The sequence below is a fragment of the Eptesicus fuscus genome, chromosome 17 (assembly GCF_027574615.1).
Source record: "Eptesicus fuscus isolate TK198812 chromosome 17, DD_ASM_mEF_20220401, whole genome shotgun sequence".
Taxonomy (NCBI): Eukaryota; Metazoa; Chordata; class Mammalia; order Chiroptera; family Vespertilionidae; genus Eptesicus; species Eptesicus fuscus.
Genome location: NC_072489.1, coordinates 55,906,679 through 55,930,718, shown reverse-complemented (window position 1 = coordinate 55,930,718; position 24,040 = coordinate 55,906,679). Strand labels below are relative to the sequence as shown.

The following is a 24,040-nucleotide window of genomic DNA, read 5'->3' as shown; positions in this document are numbered from 1 at the left end:
GCTTCCAGGCAGAAAGCTGTGGGAGGAGCCCAGACTTCAGCAGGGGTTTGTTTCCGTTTCATGGTCCGAGGCTAAGAAACGATGCGGCTCCTATCAGATGCACAGGTCTGTATCGTTAACGCCCACAGTTTCCTCAAGGCATGAGGCTTGGGTGGGCATTTCTCAAGAGGCAAAGGCAGGATGCAGGCTGCTCAGTGAGAAGAGACTGGGGGGCTGGGTCCTCACCGGGTTCTGACTCATCAGGAGGCTCTCTCAGCCCGGAGGCCACCTGGCAGGACTGGTGGTGGGCGCTTGTCTCAGCCCCAGGGCCCTTTAGCGCTGAGTGTTCGGGAATTTAAAACCATCAAGACCCCCGTGAAGATGTTTTTGTGTTGGGAATCTGAGCATGTTGAATTTTAGGAGCTCGTTTCAAAAATCCCGTTAGAGTAATAGTTTAGTAACTCGGTGTGCGGTTGAGTTAGTTGCTGGGACCCCGACTACGTCACACGGACAGTGAGGACTCACTATAACTCATTGTATAACTACACTCAGTATTTGCAGAGGGTTTGTTTGTCACATTAAAGCCTGGAGTACTTGGGGGAGGGGGGGAGGAAGGAGGATAATACATTTATACGGTAAACTTGAAAATTTTAACCAGGTTCGTAAAAAGAAACCAAATCAGACCGCTAAAATCCCGCCCCGGCGCGTGGCCCCGCCCCTTAGGTCCCGTCCGCCACTCGAGGCAGCGTTGTGCGCACGCGCGGGCCGTTCAGTGGCACTCAAGTGCCGGAACCTTCGAGTCCCGGAACCTTCGGCCGGGGTTGCTGGCCCAGCGGGGAGGTCCGTAGCCGGAGCGGCCCCCCCGCGCTGCGCGGTGTGCGGGGACGCGGTGCGATGAGGCTGGCCCCGCGCGCACTGTGCAGCGCCGCCGGGGCCGCCTGGCGGGAGAGCTTCCCTTTGGGGGGTCACGATGTGGCGCGCTGGTTCCCGGGCCACATGGCCAAAGGTGAGGTCCAGGCAGGAGGGGGCGGCGTCCCCGGTGCCCGGCTGCGCTCGGGTCGCCGCGAGCGCGTCGGCGGGAGTGACCTGATCCCTGATTCCCAGCAAGGCCCTTCTGCCACTTTATTCCCCGAAGCCTCAGTTTCCACATCTGCATTTTTAAAAAAGTAATATTCCTGGACATTATTTTGAGGACCAAAGGAACTAGGGCAGGAAAGTACTTGCCAAGTGCTTTCACTGCAGCACCTTAAAACGTGGAGTCATTTCTTGTCTTCTGCCTAAACCTCTCTGGGAGTTTCTTAGTGTTTGTCAAAATGTGGCCCTAAGAGACTTTTAGGACCCGCCCAGCTCCTCTCCGTGTCCTGGTTGCCACTGGTCTCCCTGCTCCAGGCCTCGGAGTCGCTCAGATTCACCCTACATAGTGACCCAGTGCCCGCCATGCCAGGCTCCTGCCGAATGCTGTGCGCGTGTGTTCCGAGGGGACGCGCGCGGAGTGGGGGTGGGAAGAAGGGGTGAGGTGAGATGTTTGAGGCAGGGCACTGCTGTTGAACTTGAAGGAAAGGCCCAGCAAATGGTTATCAGGCATCATTACTTGAGCACATCCCTCAGAGACGTTCTTTTTAGGCGATTGTGGTGTCATTCTTGACCGATCAGCTTAAAGGTTGTAGCGCCCTCAAAAGGCCACGGACCCCTTGCCTTAGGTGTTCTGTTTTCCAGGGCTGAAGAAGATGCAGAGCAGCCTGAAGCTGGTGGACTGCATCATCGAGGTCCATGATGCTCGGATATCCTTTGCTGGTTGTGATATTGGAACTTATATTAAGAAATACATATTTAGCCTTTGTCCCCATTCTTGGCTGGAGCTCCAAAAACTCTTGGGATGTCCTAAGGCAGTGGTCGCCAAACTCATTAGTCAACAGAGCCAAATACCAACAGTACAACGATTGAAATTGCTTTTGAGAGCCAAATTTTTAAAACTTAAACTTCTTCTAACGCCACTTCTTCAAAATAGACTCGCCCAGTCCGTGGTATTTTGTGCAAGAGCCACACTCAAGGGGCCAAAGAGCCGCATGTGGCTCAAGAGCCGCAGTTTGCCGACCACGGTCCTAAGGGATGAGAGAGACCAAAGGCATCCTTTGTTATGTTAATGAGGCGGCTTTTGGAAAGCCCCTCAGGACGGGGTTGGTTCCTGGGAACCCATCTGATTTGGGTTCCCAGTTCTAGCCCCTGACCTCTAGGAGGGGAGAGGGGCTGGAGGTTGAATTGATCTCCAGTGGCCAGTGATTTCATCAGTCTTGCCTGTGTAATGAAGCTGCCATAAAATCCAAAGGATGAGGTTCGGAGAGCTTCCCGGTTGGTGAACACATGGAGATCTGGGGAGAGTGGTGCTCGCAGAGAAGACTTGGGGGTCTCCTCAGTGGTCACCGGAGGAGGCAGTGATGGTGTGAGACACACTAGTTAGGACATCACTTTTCTGAGTGATCAGATATTCAGTTTGAACTTTCGTACCTTGACAACCAAACAATGGTCTAGTTTTAAAACCTTCCACTGAGTTTGTTTTTGTCACCATCATTCCCATTTGAGAAGCCCCGTGAGAGCCACTGCCCTGCCTGTCCTCTTCTCTACAGGAAGCAGTGTCCGTGGCTCCGTGGCTGTGAGGGGAGGGAAGCACAGGGGCTGGTGTCACAGCTCCCGGAAATTGAGGCTGGGTGTGCGCTCGCCCTGAGACGGTTCCTTCTAAAGATTTCCTTCTGAGGTGGTGCAATCTGGGCAACAGGACAAAATAAATTAGTCGGCTGGTAAAAGCTCTGAAGGAATTTTTGCCTTAATTTTGCCACATCCCACTTTCGGGCCGCAACCCTCTGTTTCAGGAAACTCTCGGGATTAAGCCTCACTTGCTCGTCCTCAACAAAATGGACTTGGCGGATCTGAAGGAGAAGCAGGTAAGGCCCCTCAGCTGCCGTGGCACTGGCCCGCTTGGCCCCGATGACAGTCACTGCTGAGACAGACTTGAGTTTGCTGGTCAGGCAGGCTTACCTTGGCGCGCCGCCCTTCGTCTGCGTGCTTCCTCTAATGTTTAATTTATGGTCCCAATCATTCATGTGTGTCTCCCAGGGGAAGTGGCCAGGATGTGCTGCTGGAGCCCAGTGCCCACATGTGACTCTGAGCACTTGAAATGTGGCTCTTGTGGCTGCGGAATTGACCTTCACATGATTTCATTTTAATTAGTTTAAATTTCAGTGGCCATATGAGGCTGTTGGCCGCAGGCCCAGACAGTGCTGGCCTGGAGATCTCCTGTGATGGCTGCTTTCCCCCAGGTGTCCACATTCACCAATTCCAGGGCCTTCCAGACCCCCGGCCTGGCCTGCAGATCGCCTCCTGCCCGCTGTGCGGTCTGAAGGTGGGCAAGGCCCAGAGTAGAGAATGGATTTCTCCAAAGCCAGGCAGAACCCGGGGACACAGTGATCAATTGGAGGACATTTCCCTTGGGTCCCAGAGGTAGAGAAACGTGGTGATTCTGGAATGCCCTTTGCGAATATGCATCTTCACTTTCCTTGCTCTGTTGTCAAATCCTTTGCAGAGTACGTGTTAGAGTCTTTTGAATTCCACTTGTTTTCAAGTTGTTAGTGGTGCAGAGATTTTCCTTTCACTGCAGCCTCAGGAATGCATTCCAGGTTTCTTGGTACGTTTGTTATTTAAACCCCAACCCCAGCCTCCACCATAGTTTTCCAGGGAAACTTCACATGCTCAACCACAAGAGGTCTTTTTGTCCCACCCTGACTCCCACCCACTGCACAGCCCAGGAGCCCACCTCTGATCAGTTCAGTCTGTCCTGTTGTGCAAGGCTCATAGCTTCACAGCTTTCCATGGCTGTATCAGTGAAACGTCAGTCTTACCAGCGAATACTTTGCCCCTTGATGCTAATTTTGTTGTGCTGACCGCACTGAGGGTACCTAACCCAGGACACAGCAGTGGTTCACCGAGTTGGGAGGCAGCAGGAGTGTTCGCTCTGAGGTCCTGCTTCCCCGAGGTCTTGGAGGGGAGGGGAGAGGAGAGGCTCAGTGGTGGTCCTCAGGGCAGTGGGTGGGAACATCGTGTGAATTTATACACTTCAGAGCGGCTTCACATATGTCTGTTTTGGCTGTTTGTTAATCTGCATCACTATACGAGTAACTGAAATGCTTAACTAAAATTAACTGAATTAGTGACTTTTTTGTTCATTTAAATATCAATCATGTTTAGGTCAACAGCTGACCAAACAGTACCATGTTGGTGTGTTTTTTTTGTTTGTTTTTTTTTTAATATATTTTATTGATTTTTTACAGAGAGGAAGAGAGAGGGATAGAGAGTTAGAAACATCGATGAGAGAGAAACATCGATCAGCTGCCTCTTGCACTCCCCCTATTGGGGATGTGCCCGCAACCAAGGTACATGCCCTTGACCGGAATAGAACCCGGGACCCTTGAGTCCGCAGGCCGACGCTCTATCCACTGAGCCAAACCGGTTTCGGCTACCATGTTGGTTTTAACAAGTATGGTTTATATGCTGATTTCAATTAATGTTAAGACCAGTGAACTCATATTAGCCTGAGTTTACTTTTGGGCTTTTAAAGTGTTCCATACACTTTGTAATCAGATTGGGTTCAAACCTCAAAGTGGAGTTTGTGAAAGCTTGTTAGAATACACAGGAGTGACGAACATACTAACGGAAAATGAAACTGTTATTTCAGTGCCGGATGCGGCTTCAGAAGAACCTAGGTTAGCCTCATTTTATCAGAAGGTCCTGGGGTCCCAAGAAGGTGGGATGCTCACCTCCGGTGGAGCCTAGAGCCCTCGGACTGAGACCGGCTCTTCCCCCCTGTCCTTACACCGAGCCAGCTGCTCTGGGCCACTCACACAGTCTGCACTGCCCTCGGTGCCCTGTCACCTGAGTCCCCACGTCTGCCCGACGTGGGCCTAATCCTCCCTGCGTCCCCAGCCCCAGTGGCTCTGAGTCCACATGCCTGGACAATCTCAGATCCTCAGACCTCAGGGTGTTATGCCACCCCTATTTTTACTTAGTATTTAAAATAGAAATATCTCTTTCAGAAAATTATACGACACTTGGAAAGAGAAGGCCTAAAAAACGTCATTTTTACCAACTGTATCAAGGATGAAAACATCAAGCAGGTGGGCTTTTCTGTTTTACACTCAAATGCTTCTGCTGAAGGACTTTGAGAAAACACTGCAAAATGTTCTATGCTTTCATAGGAGGAGAGTTTTGGAGGCACCCCACAGATTTGCTGGGATTCCCGGGGCGCACTTGTCTCCCGGGGCCCAGAGCAGATGGGCCTGGCCAGTCCGATGGTCTGAAAGGGCAGAGTCAGGCTGTAAAATGCACTCCTGGTTACAAGTAGGAAGGGCCTTTGGAAAGTGTAGGACCGTATTTGTGCCAGTTGTGTCGGAGAGTTTCACTGGCTAGTGCACATCTTTGTGACAAGGAGTCGTCCCCTCCTGGGATGGGACAGGACAGGGCACAGGTAGTCCCCCACCATAGGGCAGTCTGAATCCTTGATGTGGATGGAACCCGAGTGTGCCACCTCCAGAAACCAAGGGAGGAGCCGATTTCCTCATGAAAGTGCCTGTGTGGTTGTTGCAGGTCATCCCGATGGTCACGGAGTTGGTTGGAAACAGCTACCGCTACCACCGCGGAGAGGTTGGTTGATGGGCCAGTGCTGGCCCTGGGGCAGTCCCTGCTGCTGAGGAGCCCGGGGCTCACCTGCCAAACAGTGGGCCAGACTGAGCCCTTGGCATGAACATGAGCCTCTCACCTCACTGCTCCCCTGCAGGAAGGGTGGGGGGCTGTCAGGTGGGCAGGCCTCAGCAGTGACCTTCCTTCCCCCTTGGCTGGCCTAGGCTCCTGGGTCCCGTGGCGTGGGCTGTTGGGGTTCCCGGTGGGGGTCTGGTTGTATCCCTGATGGCCACTGTTCTGCCTCTGCAGAATGTGGAATTCTGCATCATGGTGATTGGCGTCCCCAACGTGGGCAAGTCCTCACTCATCAACTCGCTCAGGAGACAGCACCTCAGGAAAGGTACTACCAGCCACGTCGGCTGAGTTTGCGACGTCCTCATCATTCCTTCAGAGCAGCTGCTCTTGTCCTGAGACGAAACTCAGCCCATAAGTCCTCGGGCACAGTCCTCAGCTTGTCTCTTTCCTCCAAAAGGACCCAGTTAGCAGCCTGCTGTGTGGTTACACGGTGAGGGAGTCCTCCTGTGACATTTCACACTTAATTTGTCCTCTTTCTGCTGGATACCTGGATGGCGATTCTAAACTTTGGTGATTTTGTCTTTTCATTTCAGTTTTTTTTTTTTAAAATATATCTTTATTGATTTCCAAGAGGAAGGGAGAGGGAAAGAGAGATAGAAACATCAATGATGAGAAAGAATCACTGATTGGCTGCCTCCTGCACATTCCCTGGGGATCAAGGCCACAACCCAGGCATGTGCCCTTGACCGGAATCGAACCTGGGACCCTTCAGTCCTTAGGCTGACGCTATATCCACTGAGCCAAACCGGCTAGGGCTTCATTTAAGTTTTTGATCCATTGTGCCCAACGTGTTACACAGCCCATGGCGTCTGATGTCAGGCAGGGGTGTCGGGAGCCTGCATGGGGATTACATCTGGGCGCCCTGGGCTGTCTCCCTGCTTCATGCATGTTCTCTGATTTCGAGGCACACAGGAGTGTCCACAGTACTCTAACTGTGCCTGTCCCCTTTTCTTAAGTATTTGAAAGTTTAAAACTGTCTGCATTGCCAAAGCCGGTTTGGCTCAGTGGATAGAGCGTCAGCCTTCGGACTCCAGGGTCCCAGGTTCGATTCCGGTCAAGGGCATGTACCTTGGTTGCGGGCACATCCCCGGTAGGGGGTGTGCAAGAGGCAGCTGATCGATGTTTCTCTCTCGTCGATGTTTCTAGCTCTCTATCCCTCTCTCTTCCTCTCTGTAAAAAATCAATAAAATATATTTAAAAAACAAACAAACAAAAAAAAACTGTCTGCATTAAAAAAAAAAAAAAAACCTGTCTGCATTGACATCACCCCGTCAGTGCCAGCGTGTGGTCTTTATTAGCACTGTTTTCAGCGCACAACCCGAAGGCTGTAAACTGCACGGAACTGTGATTGACAGGCGCTGCTTCTGGTACTCTTTCGAGGGTAGTGATAGTCATCTATTTTTTAAAGTTCATTTTTCTTTAATTGTGGCTTAAAAAACTGGTGGCATTAAGTTATATAGCTCAACACTCCACTCTCTCCCAGCCCTGGGAACCTGGAATCTTCCTGTCTCTGAGGGTCTGTGAATGTAGCACCTGTGACTGATGTCACTGAGCATAATGGCCTCCAGGTCCATCCAGGTTGTGGCAGGTGCCAGACCTCCTATTTTTTAAGGCGGAACAATACTGCGTTGTGTGGATGGACCACATTTGCTGGACCACATTTGCTGGCCATTCATCCGCCAGTGGACACACATGTCCCTTTACCTCCAGTTGATTTGGCAGAGGGTGCAGCGTCTGCTTGGGAGACACCCTGAACTGGGCCCCAAAGCACAGGCTGGCCCTTGGTCAGGTCAGCCTCACAGACGGCCTACCCGGGGCCGTGCTGTGGGCGGTGCCGTGGGGCAGATTAGGAGGGTGCAGGGTCAAGTTTAGCAGGGAAGGAGATGACTGCTGAAAGGAGCAGCTGTGGTCTGACCCTTTCCCTCCACAGGTCTTGGAGCACCTTTGCAGGCAATGGGGAGGCATGGCCATGAGCTGGTTTGGGGCAGAACCCTGAACTCAAGTTTGCAGGTTTCCATGTGCTTCGTTGCTTGCTCTGTACCTGATACGCCCGGTGTGTTTAATGTATGTTGACAGCCCTGTTTCTCCTGCAGGAAAAGCCGCCAGGGTGGGCGGCGAGCCTGGGATCACTAGAGCCGTGATGTCCAGAATTCAGGTAGGGGCCTCGGCTCCTGGGCCCAGAGCTCCACACACACAGATGCCTGTCACCTCCTGGGGGCTTGCAAGGTGGTGTGCTCGTCTCTGTCCTTTCCCTCAATCTCCATTCCCACGAGTGCTCGCCACGGGCCAGGCACTGCACCAGCCTCACACCGGACCTGTGGGGAGGGCACACTGGTCCCTGTTTACAGATAAGCAAACTGAGGCACAGAGGAGTTGCGTCACGTGCCCAAGGTCAGAAAGTAGTCAGGGCAGAGCCGAGTTGCATTACCTCTCTGCACGTTTCCTTCCTCCTGGGAGGAAAAGATGGGGCTGAGGGGGCTCTTGCTGTTATCTCCAAATTAATGGGAGCGGATTCCTGTGGGGAAGCCAAGAGCTTGTGAAAACGACCCCATCAGGGCAGGTTCATTTGGGAGTCTCCTGCTTGAGGGGTTATCCAACAGACGGCCTGGTGGGAGGGCTGCTTGACACTTCCTGAGTGGTGAGCCAACTGCCCTCTGTGCCCACAGGTGAGTGAGCGGCCGCTGATGTTCCTGCTGGACACGCCTGGAGTGCTGGCTCCTCGGATTGAGAGCGTGGAGACGGGCCTAAAGCTGGCCCTGTGTGGTGAGCCACCCTCCGGGCCCCACCTGCGGCCCAGTGCAGCCCCAGCCCTGTGGTTGTGCCACACTAACCTGCAGGCCATGCTAACCCTCAGCGCTGTCCCTTGTACAGCCGGGCAGAATGGTCAGGTCTGGGCATGGCCTTCTCCTTGCAGCCTCTGGCTGAGACTGAGGGCGTGCACTCACCCTCACTGCCTGTTTGCAGGAACCGTGTTGGACCACCTGGTCGGGGAGGAGACTATGGCCGACTACCTTCTCTACACCCTCAACAGGCACCAGCGCTTTGGGTGAGTGCCGGATGCAGGGCAGGTCAGCCCGTCCTCTCTCCTATGCTAGTGTAGTTTCCCAAGTGGCCCTGTTAGGGTATTGCAGACAAACAACAGTCTGCATCATTCAAAGCCACTGGTGGTCCATGAGGTCCGAAAGGTTGGCGACCGCTGATTTAAAGTGTATATAGTTGGATGCGTTTGATACACAGATACAGCTGTGAAGCTGCTTTGTAATCCCTCCTCTCCCACCCCTCACCCCAGGGGCCTTCTGCTTTCTGTCCTTTTCGAGATTTTCCTATGAATGGAGCATAGGCGTGCCGATTGTTTCTGACTCGAGCAGTTAAGACGATGGGTCCTGGTGCCCTTTTCTTCAGCTCATTGAGTTCTTGGATCTTCTATGGCTTTGCAGTTTTTATCAAATATGGTGATTTGCAGCCATTGGTTTTCCTGAGCTGATCTGCCTCCTCAGGACAGCAGTTACCACATGTTGGCGCAACACTGTCCCCTGCTCAGCGACTCCCGGTCCTTCTCCCCAGCGTGTTCTATAGTGCCCACCCCTAGAAGGTGGAGGTGGATCATTTTTTATGTCTTCTGTGTCTCTGTCGGCTGATCTGGCGTCTGATTGGTTTCCTCCCTGCGGGTCTGTTTTCTGCTCTGTGAGCCTGATCCTTTGTGCCTAGATGGCAGGCATTTTGAATTTTACCTTTTCAGTGACGGGGAGCTTTGTTCTTGTAGAAAACCCTGGACTTGGTTCTGGGACAGTTGTTCGGAAACATTGTGGTCCTTTCAGGCGGCCTGTGGGTCCAGAATGGTGCCCCTGACTGAGGCAGGCCTGTCCCCTCCTCAGCACCCGTGGGTCCCGACGTCTCTGTACCTCTGCCCTCCAGCCTTGGGGAGTTCCTCTCCTGTGCCGGTCCCTCCTCTGCTGAACGTGTGGTGGCTTCTGCAGATTTCTGGAATTCTCCCCCAGTTCTCTTGTGTGACCTTTAGCTGCCTTGGTCTCCCCACACCGCCTTCTCCTCAGGCTCTGCCAGGTCTCAAGGTACCCAGCTGGGCCATTGTGGGTTTCTTCACCTCCTTCATGGACCAATGTCTGGTGCCTTGAAAACCATCATTTTGTGTGTTTTTGGTTGTTTCAGATGGGGTTATTCCAGTCTTGCCTGGAAGTAGAATTTCAGATGTAACTTTTTTTGCCTCATTTTTGTGGAAGCCAGCTTGGACCTGCGCAGTTCTGCAGTGGTTCTGGAAAGTATAGCGACTGAGTTCCTGCAGATGGCAGGTCTCAGATGTGTGGTGGTGGAGTCCTCCTCAGGGCCTGTTGTATCCCAGGGACAGGTTGTCAGAATTGCGGGGCAGGGACCGTGGGACGCTGCTCTCGGTTTGCTGCGCGATCTGCATTCCTCAGGCTTCAGTCGATGCTCATGCTGGTCAGGGCCCACGTCATGAGAGTCACCGGCAGTTCTCGCAGTGGTGGGTGCCATGTGCCATGGCTCCAGAAAACGCGAGTCAGACAGCGGGCGGGAGGACGTGCAGGGGACTCCAGTTGTGCTGACCTGGCCTGGCTGCTGGAGGCACCGAGGAGTCTGCGTGTATCTGAGTGGCCTGTCGCGCCGACCACGGGCCTGCTCAGGGTGGGGTGTCGATGCTCCTGAACAGCAATTGCTTTGCAGCCAAGGGCTCTGGCTGGGGAGCTGGCCGTGGCCACACAGATGGAGGACAGATGCCAGTGACTCCACAGTGGGCCCTCATGAGGCCCAGCCTCACACCCAAACCACAGCCCCTCATACTCATGCCAGTGTCACCCATACCCACGCTGTGGTCACCCACACTGCAGTCAGCCACACCCCCATACCTTGTCACCTACACTGACACCGCAGTCAGCCACACCCACAAGGGTCCCTGTGGAGCCAGATGTGACCTCACAGGCCGCCCTGCTCCTGCTGGCTGACGGTTGCTCTGTTTAGGTACGTGCAGCACTATGGCCTGGGCGAGGCCTGCGATGACGTGGCAAGTGTGCTGAAGCGTGTGGCCATAAAGCTGCGGAAGACACAGAAGGTGAAGGTGCTCACGGGCACAGGTGAGACTCAGGCTTAGGGGACCTGTCCTTGGAGCAGGCCTGGCTGTCCAGGGAGGACACTGGGGCCATGAAGCTGTTGTGGGAGCGAAGGTTCTTGTCCAGCCTCGCTGCTGTGGGCCCAGGCGGTGCTGGGTGCACTCCGTGTTCACCCTTTCCTCGGGAGGCTTGCTCTGTTTTATTTATTTTTTAATTTAATGTATTTTTATTGATTTCAGAGAGGAAGGGAGAGGGATAGAGAGATAGAAACATCAATGATGAGAGAGAACCATTGATCGACTGCCTCCTACTCACCCCACACTGGGGATTGAGCCTGCAACCTGGGCATGTGCCCTGACCAGGAATCAAACCATGACCTCCTGGGTCAAAGGTTGACTCAGCTCAACCACTGAGCGACACCAGCCGGGCTGGCTCTGTATTCTTTTTGAGTAGATCCTGGTGCCTGAGGGCAGGCTGGGTGGGATCCTGCGTGGGAGCCCCTTCCTCACCAGACCCTCCTGCCTTCCTCAGGCAACGTGAACGTCATCCAGCCCAACTACTCTGCGGCAGCCCGTGACTTCCTCCGGACCTTCCGCAGCGGGCTGCTGGGCCCCGTGATGCTGGACCGGGACATCCTGCAGAGCCTCCCCGCCGCAGACCCCAGCCAGGCGCTAGGCCCCGGAGACGTGTAGTGTCCCAGACCTTCACGTCTGGGTTTTGAACACTCAGGGCTCCCTCTTCCGGAAGCTCTATGCCAGTCGCTACACTAAGGTCTCTGCTCCAGGAAGGGGGCTGCGCCCTCCTGCCGTCCACAGCCAGGCCAGCTCCTGGTTCCAGGGGACAGTGCGTGGGGTGTGGACGTCAGGCACCGACATCCCTGAGCAGTCCTGCGTGCCTGGCCTGGCGAGGACATTCACTCACACTCACTTCTCGTATGGAGAAGCTGACATTGGCCCGGAAGGAGTGAAGCTGTAATCTAATTTAAATGTTTTAAACTAAGAGCCTCATCTCTGTTGTTGGCCCAGTCACCCTCAGCACCTTGGGCGCTTGTGTCAGGGCCCCTGTCACCAGGGAGAAGTGGGAGGCGAGCTGGTTAGCAGCTGGGGATGCAGCGTCCTGGGTCCTGCAATGAGGAGGCGGCGTTGCCAGCACAGTGTTTATTTCACCACGCTACTGGAATGTGCACACAAATGGGGACAGAAGGTTCCAATACTCGTGGCAGAACCCAAGGACTGGCCTGTCCCCTCGGTAACGTGTACTGGCTGGGAGGGTCTCTGGTATGGGCAGCGGGGACCGAGGGCTCCCACTGCTCTGAGCACCTTCTAGCTGCTGGACAATGGCACTTCCCAAGTGCCTCCCAGCACTTGTCATTGCACCGGAAGGGGTCCACGGGGCAGGACAAGGACAGGAAGGATGGGTGGGCTGGGGGGCAGGTTCCCTGGTCAGTAGCCCCGGCGGCTCTGTGGGAGAGGCCCGACCTTCCTGGAGGTCTCTCCACCCACGTGGGTTCCCTTCTAGTTCCCACTATTTATTGGGATCCCCCGGGTCCCACTACCCACGTGGGTTTCCCACACTCCACAAACCTGGCTAACCCCCCTGAGATGATCCGCCCTGAGCACCCTCTGCCTCCTGCAGGAACCCAGGGCACGTGTGTGTGTGTTTGGGGGTGGGGAGATTCAAAGATTCAGGGCCACACCGAACACCAGACGCGCTCCCAGGGTCGGGGATGAAATGAGCTCTTGACCAGAGTGTGGCATCTGGATTCCAGAGCGAGCTGACGGCTCACACTGCGCCACGCAGCCCGTCGTCCGGGTGGACATCTGAGTGGCTGAGCGCAGCCACGCTGGGCCCACATGTCGGGCCTTGGGGAGAACAGCTCAGCCCTGTGCAAGGTGACTTTCCTGCTCCCTGCGGATAAAGTGGCAGGACGGTCACACTGCCTCTGAGGCCCCGGGCGGGGCTTGGCCGCTGCTCACTGGTTTTTGGTAGCATCGAGCTTGGTCTGGAATGGATAGAGGAGCGTCTGGGCTCGCTGCACCCCAAGAATACTGGCAGTGTGGACACGAGGCTGCCGAGGCTTCATCCTGCAGCTTCGTGTTTTGGAGAAAAACTTGATCCGAAGTCCTGCTGAAAGCCTAGAGACCCCTCCTCCCACCGGCCCCTGACCAGAGCCAGCTGTGGGAGGGCAGAGCGGCAGGCTCCCTGTGAGGGCCTGTCAGCACTGCTGTCCGTCACTGAGTCCAAAGGCCCTGTGGTCCAGGGGGTGAGGGCGCATTGTGGGAGGCTCTTGCTGAGCACCGGGAGGGTGAGGTCCCAGGAGCCGGCCTGGGAGCTGTCCTGCCTTGGGGTGCGGTGGTGTTAGAGCTGGAGTACATGGTGAAGAGCTGGCCCCCCTCCCCAGGGCTGAGCTCACAGATGCCCCAGAGGCTAAGGGTTGGCCTTACACGTAGGGGTGTTGGGTGCCATAGGCAAACGCTGTGTTTCCTTAGAAGCTCCTCGACATGGGCCCTGTGGCCCTATCCTCAGAGAGTCTGGAGCGTTTAGACACCCCGAGATGGTGTTGGAGGAGCTCTGCCTTCTGGGAGCTTCCTTCTTCTGAGGGAGGCTCTCACGCCCAGTGTGCTTGCTGGGTCCTGGGGCCCAGCCACCTCACCTTCCTCCAGGTACTGCCCATGGTCATGTGATGAGCTCCCAGCCTCCTCCATTTGCACCACAGCCTCACCTTCGAGGGGGTGCTGCCCGCTGAGGGTTGCCACTGCCTACTTGCTACCCGTCTGCCTGGAACACAGCCAGCCAGGCCGGGGCGGGCTCTTCAGTGGGAGTGGCAGTTGCAGTCCCTGAGCGCAGGCCAGGGCTCTGGGTCCGGGATTTGAACCTGAAGTTCAAAGGGAATGGAAAGATCTTGGTGTTTAAACAGAACGTTGCTTTTTTCAAAGCAGGTCCCAAGAAGAATCAAGTGACTTGTTTCAAGTCAGAGCACAGTGGCTCCAAGAGAGTCCCTGGCAGTGGGTCTCACAGAGCATCTGCACAGAGCCCCGGGGGGCAGGGCAGCCCGTGGGCAGGGGTGCCCTGGGAACTTGCACCGAACCACGAGTGGGCAAGCCTGGGCTCTGAGATCCACAGGGGGTCAGCACCTGACACTCTCCATGCTTCAGTCCGGGAGCAGAAACCTCTCCTCCAAATCAATTCCTTTGGTCCATCCTGGCAGCTTCTGTGGGGGAGGCCGCCACAGCCCTCTGTGCCCCCCTCTGCCTGGTGGTCAACACTGTCACACCCTCCAGTGCCCAGGTGGGTTCCAAGGAGGCGGAGTGGCCCGAACAGCCTGGTCTTGGCCCCTGTCCTTGGGGCAGCTCTGGAGAGATGGTAGGCAGCTGGCCCGGCCGGTCCAGGAGCCCCGGGACACTGGCCGTTCTGGGGGACACGCAAACCTGTAAGTGGGGGGTGAGGCATCCTGGAGCTGATGGTGGGGAGGCTCTGGAGGGGCTCAGCAGGAAGTGGCACCTGGTCACAGGGAAGAGAGGATGCAGCTCCTGCTGGGACTGGTCGGCATCACCCAGGCAGCCTTTCTGGACTCTAGGACCGTGGGCTGTGGGCTGCGCCTGCGGGGAGGGTGCGGGCTGGGGGGCCGAGTTGGCTCCGAGCCCTGCCATGCCTAGGGCTGCAGCAGCCCCAGGGCGCTGAGGGCGCCGCCAAGCAGCAGGCAGAGGTGCAGGCTGCACAGAGGCCCTGCGTCCGACGTCCATGCCCAGTAGCTGTAGACAGCCGTCCTGTTGCCTCCGGATGCCGTGTCCTCGCCCTCCAGGTCACTCTCCCAGGGCCCCAGGGCCCTCCTCCAGCCTGAGCCCGACGAGGCCGCGGCCGCCGCCCCCGCCGCCGCCGCTGCCGCCACCGCCCCCACGCGCAGAGAGGACCCGGAGTAGCGGGGCGCCGGCCTCACGCGCACCCTGGGGACCCCGCGTGCGCCCCCGCGCCCTCCACGCGCGCTGCCGCGGGCCCCTCCACGGCCACCCTTGGTCTCGCCGCTGTCGCAGAGGAAGGTGGCGGCTAGCAGCAGAGCCCAGCACGTCGCTGCCATCCAGTTCATTCTCGTGGGGCAAGACCTGTGGACGGCGGAGGAAAGGGCCTCAGCTTCCGAGGACCAGGGGCCGGGGGTCTGGGCCGGGGCTCACTACCCGCTCAGGGCCGGTAGCCTGCGAGGAGGGGCTTGAACGCCTAGGATTCGGGACGCAGGCCTGGAGGGGGGGGGGGGTAGGGGGGGAAGGGTCTTGTTCAGTAACCGGGAAGGGGAGGTGGGGGATGAGAGGGCTCAGCGCCTGGGAGATGTTTTGTGACCCGGAGTCGAGCGGGGGCAAAGCTGGGGAGGTAGTGAGCACCCTGCGGTGGGGCCGAGAGGCCGGGGCGGGCGCCACATCCTGGGCTGCTCCGCAAGGACCCAGCCAGGCCCGCGCTGCGGTGGGGTTTGGGTCTGGGGGCCGCCGTCTCCTGGGCCAAGGGCCCCCAAGGACCCGGACCGGGTCTGGAGCCAGGACCCGTGTGCCTCCGCCCGGCTCTCCCGGACCCGTCCCGGCTGCGCGCATCGGTGGCGAGGCCAGATGCCGGGGGACGCGCGGCTGGTGACGCGGGGCTGACTCCACCCCCCAGGCCGGGACCTAGGGGCCCGTCCCTCCCCCCAACCCCGGCCCCGCATCCACCCCTCCCCCGACTGCCTGGCCCCACAGCCCGGACGGGGACCGGGACAGGACGCCGGCCGGTTCCTGGCGCAGCGATCTGGGCGGCGGCTCGACCCTCTTCCCGGGCCCGCGGGTCCCCTCCATCCCTGGTCCCACGGGCACCCGCTCAGCCTTACCCGCCACCGGGCTCGGTCGGAACCGCGGCCGAGGTGGCCGCTCCAGGGGCTGCAGCCGAGGAAAGCCGCGGGCTGTGGGGGAGATCCTTCGCCCGAGCGGGGCGCTGGAGCCGGGATCCGTGCGAGGCCGCCGCCCTAGGATTGGGGGCGGGCAGACGCCGAGCTTGGCTCGTCCCTCGGGAGACGGGAAGGGAGGAGATAGAGGCGGCTCTCGGAGCGCAGAGCCCCCTCCCTTCTCAGCACCACCCTCCTCGCTGCACCCCGTCCTCCTTCCCACCCACCCCTGCCTCCCTCAGCAGTCCCCATCCACCCCCCTCCCCACCCTCCATCTCCATCCCCGCGTGCACTGTGCCCACATCTGTCCCCACTTCACCCCCCTCCTGCCCACCTTTCCACCCTCCACCCCAGTCCTACCCACTTCACATCCTCGTCTTCATCCCTGTCAGGGGATGGCCCTGACACAGGGACAGGATGCCATGGCAACCTGAGCTCACGTCCTGGTGACCAGGCCCCACAGCGGCTGCAGCGCCAGCACAGCAGGCCCAGGTCTGGGGTATGGCCCCCTCCTCCGCCTGCGGTGTGCATGGGGTAGATCCACGGGGGTGGCCACTCCATGGCAAGGTCACCTGTAACCCGGCTGCCCAAGCCAACAGGCTTCCAGGTGGGATCAGCGGCCAATTCCTGAAATGGTGCTGTCTGGCCTCTGGGCCCCTCTCCCCTCCCACCTGGGACAGTAGGTCTTCACCCCCGCCACCTGCCAGGGGCTCAGGAGTGGGCGCAGGGACCTCCCAGCTGCCCACGGTTGTTCATGGGTTTAGCATCTCTCTCAGCTGCATCAGACCCTCATGATCCCAGAGGCTTAGAACCTCCGCTCCACAGAGCTCCTGGGCACTCTCACTTCTTTTCAATTCCTTCCTTCCTTCCTTCCTTCCTTCCTTCCTTCCTTCCTTCCTTCCTTCCTTCCTTCCTTCCTTCCTTCTTTTTGTTAATCCTCACCCAAGGACATTTTTGCATTGATTTTTAGAGAGTGGAGCTGGGGGGGGGGGGGGGGGGGGGAGAGAGAGAGATATCAATGTGAGAGAGACACATTGATTGGTTGCCTCCCGCACACACCCCGACCCAGGGCCGGGATGGAGCCTGCAACCAACATACATGCCCTTGACAGGAATTGAATGTGGGACCCTTCAGTCCACAGGTCAATGCTCTATCCACTGAGCCAAACTGGCTAAAGCAAATCCCACAATTTTTGATATGCCGTGTTTTCATATTCATTTTAAAACATTTTCTTATTTATCTTTTGGTTTCTTATTTAACTAATAGATTATTTAGAAGTGTATTGTTTCCAAATATTTGGAGATTTCCCAGAGATCTTAATCTTTTAGTGATGTCTATTTTAATTCTATTATGGTCAGCATACATACTTTGTATTGCTTTGAATTCTTTTTAAGTTAGACTTGGCTTATGGCTTAGAATATGGGTCTGCCTTGTTCCATGTGCTCTTCTGTGCTGGTGGAGTGCCAGTCAGTCCAGTGAGTCTATCCATCCAACTCTCCACTTGTTTTATCTCCCTGGGTCTTGTACACACACTTTTTTGTTTTGTTTTGTTTTATTGTTGTTTTTTAAAAAATATATTTTATTGATGTTTTTACAGAGAGGAAGGGAGAGGGAGAGAGAGTTAGAAACATTGATGAGAGAGAAACATTGATCAGCTGCCTCCTGCACACCCCCCATTGGGGATGTGCCCACAACTAAGGTACATGCCCTTGACCGGAATCGAACCTGGGACCCTTGAGTCTGCAGGCTGACGCTCTATACACTGAGCCAAACCAGTCAGGGCACACACACTTGTTTTTGAGTTTGTCTCTGGAAAGCCCACACCTGCTGCCACTCCTGACCTTTTATTTCTTCATGTGCCAGCTCATCTTTGTGATGGAGTGATGGTTAATTTGCATATTACCCTTTTATTAGATAGGATGTGCCAGCTCATCTTTGATTGGGCGCTGAGTCCTGTAATAGAAGAATTACCTGCCTGGAGCGCACTCTCGGATGTTACCTTCCTCCCTCCTGACGGGCTTTGTTGTTTGTTTTTACTTCTTCCAGACACAGGGTGGTGCTAGTTGTCTAGACTCAGTGTGACTCTAGAGCAGTGGTTCTCAACCTTCCTAATGCCACGACCCTTTAATACAGTTCCTCATGTTGTGGTGACCCCCAGCCATACAATTATTTTCGTTGCTACTTCATAACTGTAATTTTGCTACTGTTATGAATTGTAATGTAAATATCTGTATTTTCCGATGGTCTTAGGCAACCCTGCTATCGGTTCTCAACCTGTGGGTCACCTAAGACCATCGGAAAACACAGATATTTACATTACGATTCATTAACAGTAGCAAAATTACAGTTACGAAGTAGCAACGAAAATAATTGTATGGTTGGGGGTCACCACAACATGAACTGTATTAAAGGGTCGCGGCATTAGGAAGGTTGAGAACCACTGCTCTAGAGTGATTTGGAAGTGCTTTTCTGATAATAAGGCATCTCTCGTGGGACATTTGTCCGTCACGGTGGCCGGGACTCTCGGAGCCGGGTTAGCTCCAGGTCTATCCAACAGGAGGCTCCTCGGATTAGTGGTTGATGTTTTCCGGGAACCCAGCATCTGTGGACAGTGCTCCTGACTGAGGTGCTGGTTCTCAGACCTCCTGCTTCCCAGGGCCCTGTTTCCCCAACCATCTCAGACGCCGTCCTGCAGACCCCGCTTCCCACTGCCCAGAGCGCCCCCTCCTGGTCCAGGTGAGAAGATTGAGGCCCTTTTCTCAGGTCACTCCTATAGCACCCCTTGTCACCGCAGTGAGCGCCCAAGACCTGGGGCCTGGGAGTCCCTAACTCCCAGGTCAGTGTGCCCAGCCGCTGCAGAGCCCCCTCCGTGCCTGCAGCAGAACCGCCACAGCTGGCCTGCTTCCCCACAGGCTTCCTTAACTGCACCCCCTTCTCGGAAAACAAGCCAGGGCAGGGGCACCACTTCCTGCCTTTTCTGCAGAGATCTTATCTTCATCCACACACCTCCTGGGCCCTCCTGCCAAGCCGCAGGCCTGGCCCCTCCCACGAGGACCCTTCCCCTTCTTTCTCTCCAGCCTCCTGTCTTATAAACAAAAGGGAAGGAAACCGCACCCCACAGCCTCGTTCTCTGCCCCTCTCCCCTCCCCCAACCTCCTCTCCCCCCACCTCCTGCTCACACCTACTGGCAGGATGCCCCCAAGCCCCCAAGCCCCTGTGACTGGCCCTGGAGGGGCTCAGACTGTCCCTGCTGCCCTTCCATCCCACACTCCAGCCAACAAGCTTCAACCACCCTCATCCTAACCCGCGTGGGGCCTCCCAGTTCTGCTGTATTGACTGGATGGTCAATTTGCCTTTCCATGTAAACTGTGGAATCATTTTTTTAAAATGTATTTTTATTGATTTCGGAGAGGAAGGGAGAGGGAGAGAGAGAAAGAAACATCAATGATGAGAGAGAATCATCGATCAGCTGTCTCCTGCACGCCCCCCACTGGGGATCGAGCCTGCAACCTGGGCATGTGCCCAGACCGGGAATCAAACCGAAATCTCCTGGTTCATGGGTGGACACTCAACCACTGAACCATACTGGCTGGGCAATACTTAACATTTTTCTTGCCTTTTTAACAGCTAGCTATTTAAAAGAATTCACTTTCTGTTTGCCTCTCTGTAGAAAAACAAGTGACTTTCATTTATTGACTGCGTCCAGAGGCTTGCTACACTTTCTTGTGAATTCTACTAACTTATGTGTAGATTCTTCTGGATTTTTTACATCTTCAGTGGCATTGTCTGTGGGTGATGAGGGTTTCACCCTCCTTCCCAACCCTACGACTTCTCTGCTCCGAACTTACCGCCCTGGTTAAGACCTCCAAGGCGAAGTCCAGGTGAGAGTGGGCCTGTGCTGTTTCCGATCTCAGAAAGTAGGACACTTGCTGTGGTTTGTGTTTTGATGATATTTGTTGTCAGATTAAGGAAGTTCTCTGCTATTTCTGTTGTAGGAAGTTAGACAGACATGAGCAGGGCAAGGACGACGGGCCAGGTCCAGAAGGTCACGGGGTGGGGAGCCCCAGGTGCCTACAATGGACAATCGGCTGTAGGGTAGGATCCTGCCCCCACGGTGACTTTTTCTTACCTAGAATATCGCAGGTCACGAGGTTTGGACCCCCTGACCTTTCCCCCAGAGATGAACATCTTCCCCTGGAACCTCCCCTAAAGTCTCCGCCCTTAAAACCCTTAGGAGGAGGACCCAGTGGGCTCCCCTGCCCCCACACCCCAGGAGCACACCCGTACCTTTTCCTTTCCCTTACCCCCGCCCCCCACCTCCACTCACCAGGCACTTTACCATCAGCTTCCTCACTCCCAAGCTCCAAGGGTCCTTCCTTTATCTCCAGAATATAATCGAGTTTGGTAAACGTTCCATGGTGCATGAAACACGTGTAGAGTCTACTCTTGCGTCGGAGTGTTCTGTCAATGGCGGTGATGCTCCGTTCTCCGAGCTCCCTGCAGCTTTTCTGTCATGGGACTGTGCATGTGTCTGTTCCTCCCTCCAGCTCTGCCTGTTTTGGCTTCATGCATTCGGATGCTCTGTGGTTTGGTGCATTCACATTTCGGCTTGTTGTATCTTTTTCGGGTGGATTGGTCTTTTAACCATTACATAATGTCCCCCTTTCTCTCGAGTCATTTTCTCTTATCTGAAATCTTTTTCTGATATCACTATAGCTTGTAAATTAATGTTTGCAGGAGATACCTTCTTCTACTTTATTTTCAACCTACCTATGCTGTGTTTGAAAAGAGTTTCTTGTAAACAACACATATTTGGGTCATGGCTTTTTTTTTTTATGCACTCTGCCAATATCTGTCTTTTGAGTTATATGTTGAGACCATTTAAAGTATTATTGATACGCTGGGGCTTAAGTCTAGCATTTGATTTTTTGTTTTATATTTGTTCTCACTGCTTCTCATGCCTCTGTTGTTGTTTCTCCGTCTCCCTGTGAGTTATGTGAACATTTTGAGAGTTCCATTTTGATGTATTTATGTTTTTGAGTTTTGTGCCATTTTCTTATTGATTGCCCTAGATCAGGCGTCCTCAAACTACGGCCCACGGGCCACATGCGGGTGTTTTTGCCGTTTTGTTTTTTTACTTCAAAATAAGATATGTGCAGTGTGCATAGGAATTTGTTCATAGTTTTTTTTTAAACTATAGTCTGGCCCTCCAACGGTCTGAGGGACAGTGAACTGGCCCCCTGTTTAAAAAGTTTGAGGACCCCTGCCCTAGATGTTAAATACACATGTAACTTATCACAGCCTAGTAGTATTTACAATTTACTAGTTCAAGTGAAATATAGAAACCTTACTTACATTTAGGTTCTTTACCCTCCCACTTTAAAAATACAGTTGTCCTACATACTTCCTCTATGTACATTGAACACCACTTCAGGTAGTGGTATAGCTTTTGCTTCAAACATAACTTTTTTTTTCAAGTAATACACAGTCGCCTATTACTCTCAGGTGTATAAGACAGCAGTTCGATATTTACATAGCTTACAACTTGATCACCCCACAAAGTCTGGTCAGTTTTGGTCACTGTGAAAACTTATCACAACGTTATAAATTTCTACCTTTCTTAAAAACAAACAGAAAACACGCAATACTGTCATCATCATTGCAACGATTACCGTGACCATTTCTATTACTCCCTATGGGTTAACCCAGTCAAGTTTCTCTGCCCACCAAGGGTACCCACTTGACGGCAAATGACGCAGAGGGGGCGTGCTTCGCTTTGGGGAAATTCCTAAATCCTCCTGGGAACCCCTGGGAACTGCTGGCACCCGGGTGAGCCCAGGTGAAATTTCAAAGTCTACCGACAGCCTTCCTCAGCACAGGAGGGTGGGGGGGGGGGTGAAGTCCGCCAGGAGAGAGAGAGATCTCCAACAAAACATGTGATGGAGAAACCCACAAGGTGAAGGACAGTCTGTTAGGTTCCCTCTGCTTTTACCCTCTGCATCGCTCCTTCCTTTCTTGGAAGCCCCGTCTCAGGATTAGCGTTTTCTTTCTGTTTGGAGGCCTTGGCTTAACCATAGCTTACAGGTGTGCCTACCGGCGACACGTTCTCTTCGTTTTCCTCCACCTGAGGATGTCCTTGGTCCCCCTTCATTGCTGATGTCTGTGGGGTGGTTTCACAGACACAGGGTGCGGGCTTGACACACTTTCTTTCAGCTCTTCAACCTGCCGTTCCTCCGCCTGCTGCCTCCGCGCAGGTGAGAAATGTGCCGTCGTGCACATGGGTTTTCCTTTGTAGATAATGTGTCCTTTTTCTCTGGCCGTCTCAGGACTCTTTTCTTTGTCTTTAGTTTTCAAAAGATTAGTTCTGATGTGTTTTGATGGGAATTTCTTTGGGTTTATCCTCTTTGGAGTTTGCTCAGCTTCTTGAATCTGTAAGTTTATGTCTTCCACCAAATTTGGGAAGTTTTCAGCCATATTAAAAAAAATTATTATTTTTTTTAGTCTCTCTCTTCTCCTTTTCAGATCTCCAGTCATAGAAATATAAGAACGTTTGCTACTGTGCCAGAGGTCTCTGCTGCTCTATTATTTTATCCTATTTTCTCTCTGTTGTTTACATTGAGTAAATTCTACTGGTTTGTCTTCAAGTTCACTGATGCTGTCCTTCGTCATTTCCATTTTACTAGTGAGTCTATCCAGTGAATTAAAAACACACTGAAACAAGCAAGCAGTGGCGCTGGGAAATGCAACAGGTACAGGAAGGTGTCCACGATTGCTCACCTGGTTCTTCAAACACTTCACCTGAAGGCTGAGAGCAGTTTCAGTGAAGAAGAGGAAGGAAAACTTGAAGCTGCATTTTTTTCTAGACAAGATCCTCACCTGGTTCCTGACACAATACCATTCCTTTTAGAACAGGCAGCATGTCACCCTGGGAAGCCAGCAGCTCTGCAGCAGCAGGTAGAAAACATCCCTCTTAGACAAGACAAAGCAGAAGCATTTGTCAGCGCTTGGTCTTCCACGGGCTGAGAAACAGTCAAAAAATTCAGGCAGAGGAGTCTTGCTTCCCACAGAACCAAAGCCTCCTCCAGCTGGGGCACAGCCGGGAGCGCGCGCGGAGGATGCAGAGGGTCTGGAGAAGGTTCCTGTGGCATTCAGCCACAAGGAGCCGTCGGATTTCTGTAACAAGCAGGAGGCCATCGAGCACAGCTGGGCTTCCTTCCATGATGTTCTCGAAGACTGGTTTCCCCATCACGCTCCTGCCGCCTCGTTGTCTTGCTTTGAAGCTAGACGGCCAGGCTGTGTTTTCTGAAGGCGCCAGCAGTGTTCTTCTTGTGAATTAAATGGCTTATCGCTTCTTAGACAAACAATAGCCAAGGGGAATCGCTTTCTGAGGACTGGTTTCTAACAGAGACGGTGTCACAAAGAAGTGTATGCACATGTCGACGGCCATTTTAATTCCAATGGGCTAAATCTGGAAAGAAAGAAACATCAGTTGACTATCAGCCATTAAAGTGTGTATACATTTTCGGGGGACACCCTGTATATTCTCTAGTTCCGTGAGCCAATAGCTAGCAATTGTTAAGAACACTTTTGCTTAAAAAAGAAAAGAAACAGCATTTTTTACTGTCCTGTTTTTGCTTTATTATCTAACTAGTTTATTTTTTTATATATATTTGATGACACTGCAAGTATCAAGGAGGGTCCATGGATACAAGGTATAAAGTGTACCTTAGAATACAGGACTTCAGTAATGACATTAATAAAAATAAGAAAGCAGCCACCTGCAATCAAACACATTACAGTATGTTTCTTTGAATATAATGAGTATGTTTTGTTTTGGAAATAACACAGGGAAGAAATGAAAAATAGAGCTAGTAGTAATATATCAGATAATTCCAGTGTGAGTTTCTCTGTGCACTTTTGTTTTTAAATATTTTTATTGATTTTAGAGAGGAAGGGAGAGGGATAGAGAGATAGAAACATCAATGATGAGAGAGAATCATTGATTGGCTGCCTCCTGCACGCCCCCTCCTGGGGATCGAGCCCACAACCCGGGCATGTGCCCTTAGCCGGAATCGAACCTGGGACCCTTCAGTCCTCAGGCCAATGTTCTATCCACTGAGCCAAACCGGCTAGGGCTGCACTTTTGTTTTTTTCTCTGAGTTTAATGATTTAATAACAGTCCAGGGTTTTGTATGCTTTTCTTTGTGCTGTAGATTAATAATGACTCACTTCGTAGTATGGGAGACAGATTCAGACCATGGATTAAAAGAATTATAAT

The 24,040-nt window shown here is 53.8% G+C and overlaps 2 protein-coding genes and 1 pseudogene across 2 annotated transcripts; 2 read left to right on the top strand and 1 right to left on the bottom strand.

The window, feature by feature from the left end:
• Nucleotides 1–796: 796 nt before the first annotated feature.
• Nucleotides 797–11,857, top strand: MTG1 (mitochondrial ribosome associated GTPase 1). Its single transcript, XM_054729126.1, has 11 exons — nucleotides 797–985; nucleotides 1,696–1,762; nucleotides 2,816–2,918; nucleotides 5,064–5,144; nucleotides 5,614–5,670; nucleotides 5,956–6,046; nucleotides 7,875–7,936; nucleotides 8,448–8,544; nucleotides 8,746–8,827; nucleotides 10,774–10,886; nucleotides 11,394–11,857. The coding sequence occupies exons 1-11, from the start codon at nucleotides 874–876 to the stop codon at nucleotides 11,552–11,554; spliced, it is 1,026 nt and encodes a 341-aa protein (XP_054585101.1). The 5' UTR covers nucleotides 797–873; the 3' UTR covers nucleotides 11,555–11,857.
• Nucleotides 11,858–14,367: 2,510 nt separating this feature from the next.
• SPRN (shadow of prion protein) lies at nucleotides 14,368–14,956 on the bottom strand. The gene has a single exon (XM_054729197.1). The coding sequence runs from the start codon at nucleotides 14,944–14,946 to the stop codon at nucleotides 14,515–14,517; it is 432 nt and encodes a 143-aa protein (XP_054585172.1). The 5' UTR covers nucleotides 14,947–14,956; the 3' UTR covers nucleotides 14,368–14,514.
• Nucleotides 14,957–20,229: 5,273 nt separating this feature from the next.
• LOC114232542 (COMM domain-containing protein 10-like) lies at nucleotides 20,230–23,068 on the top strand (annotated as a pseudogene).
• The last annotated feature ends 972 nt before the right edge of the window (nucleotides 23,069–24,040 follow it).

Excerpts from the sequence above, each read along its gene's own strand:
- MTG1 (XM_054729126.1), top strand. The coding sequence starts at position 874 with ATGAGGCTGGCCCCGCGCGCACTGTGCAGCGCCGCCGGGGCCGCCTGG. Across the intron at positions 5,671-5,955 it reads ACCGCTACCACCGCGGAGAG|AATGTGGAATTCTGCATCAT; the intron begins GTTGGTTGATGG and ends CTGCCTCTGCAG. Across the intron at positions 10,887-11,393 it reads GAAGGTGCTCACGGGCACAG|GCAACGTGAACGTCATCCAG; the intron begins GTGAGACTCAGG and ends TGCCTTCCTCAG.
- SPRN (XM_054729197.1), bottom strand. The coding sequence starts at position 14,946 with ATGAACTGGATGGCAGCGACGTGCTGGGCTCTGCTGCTAGCCGCCACC.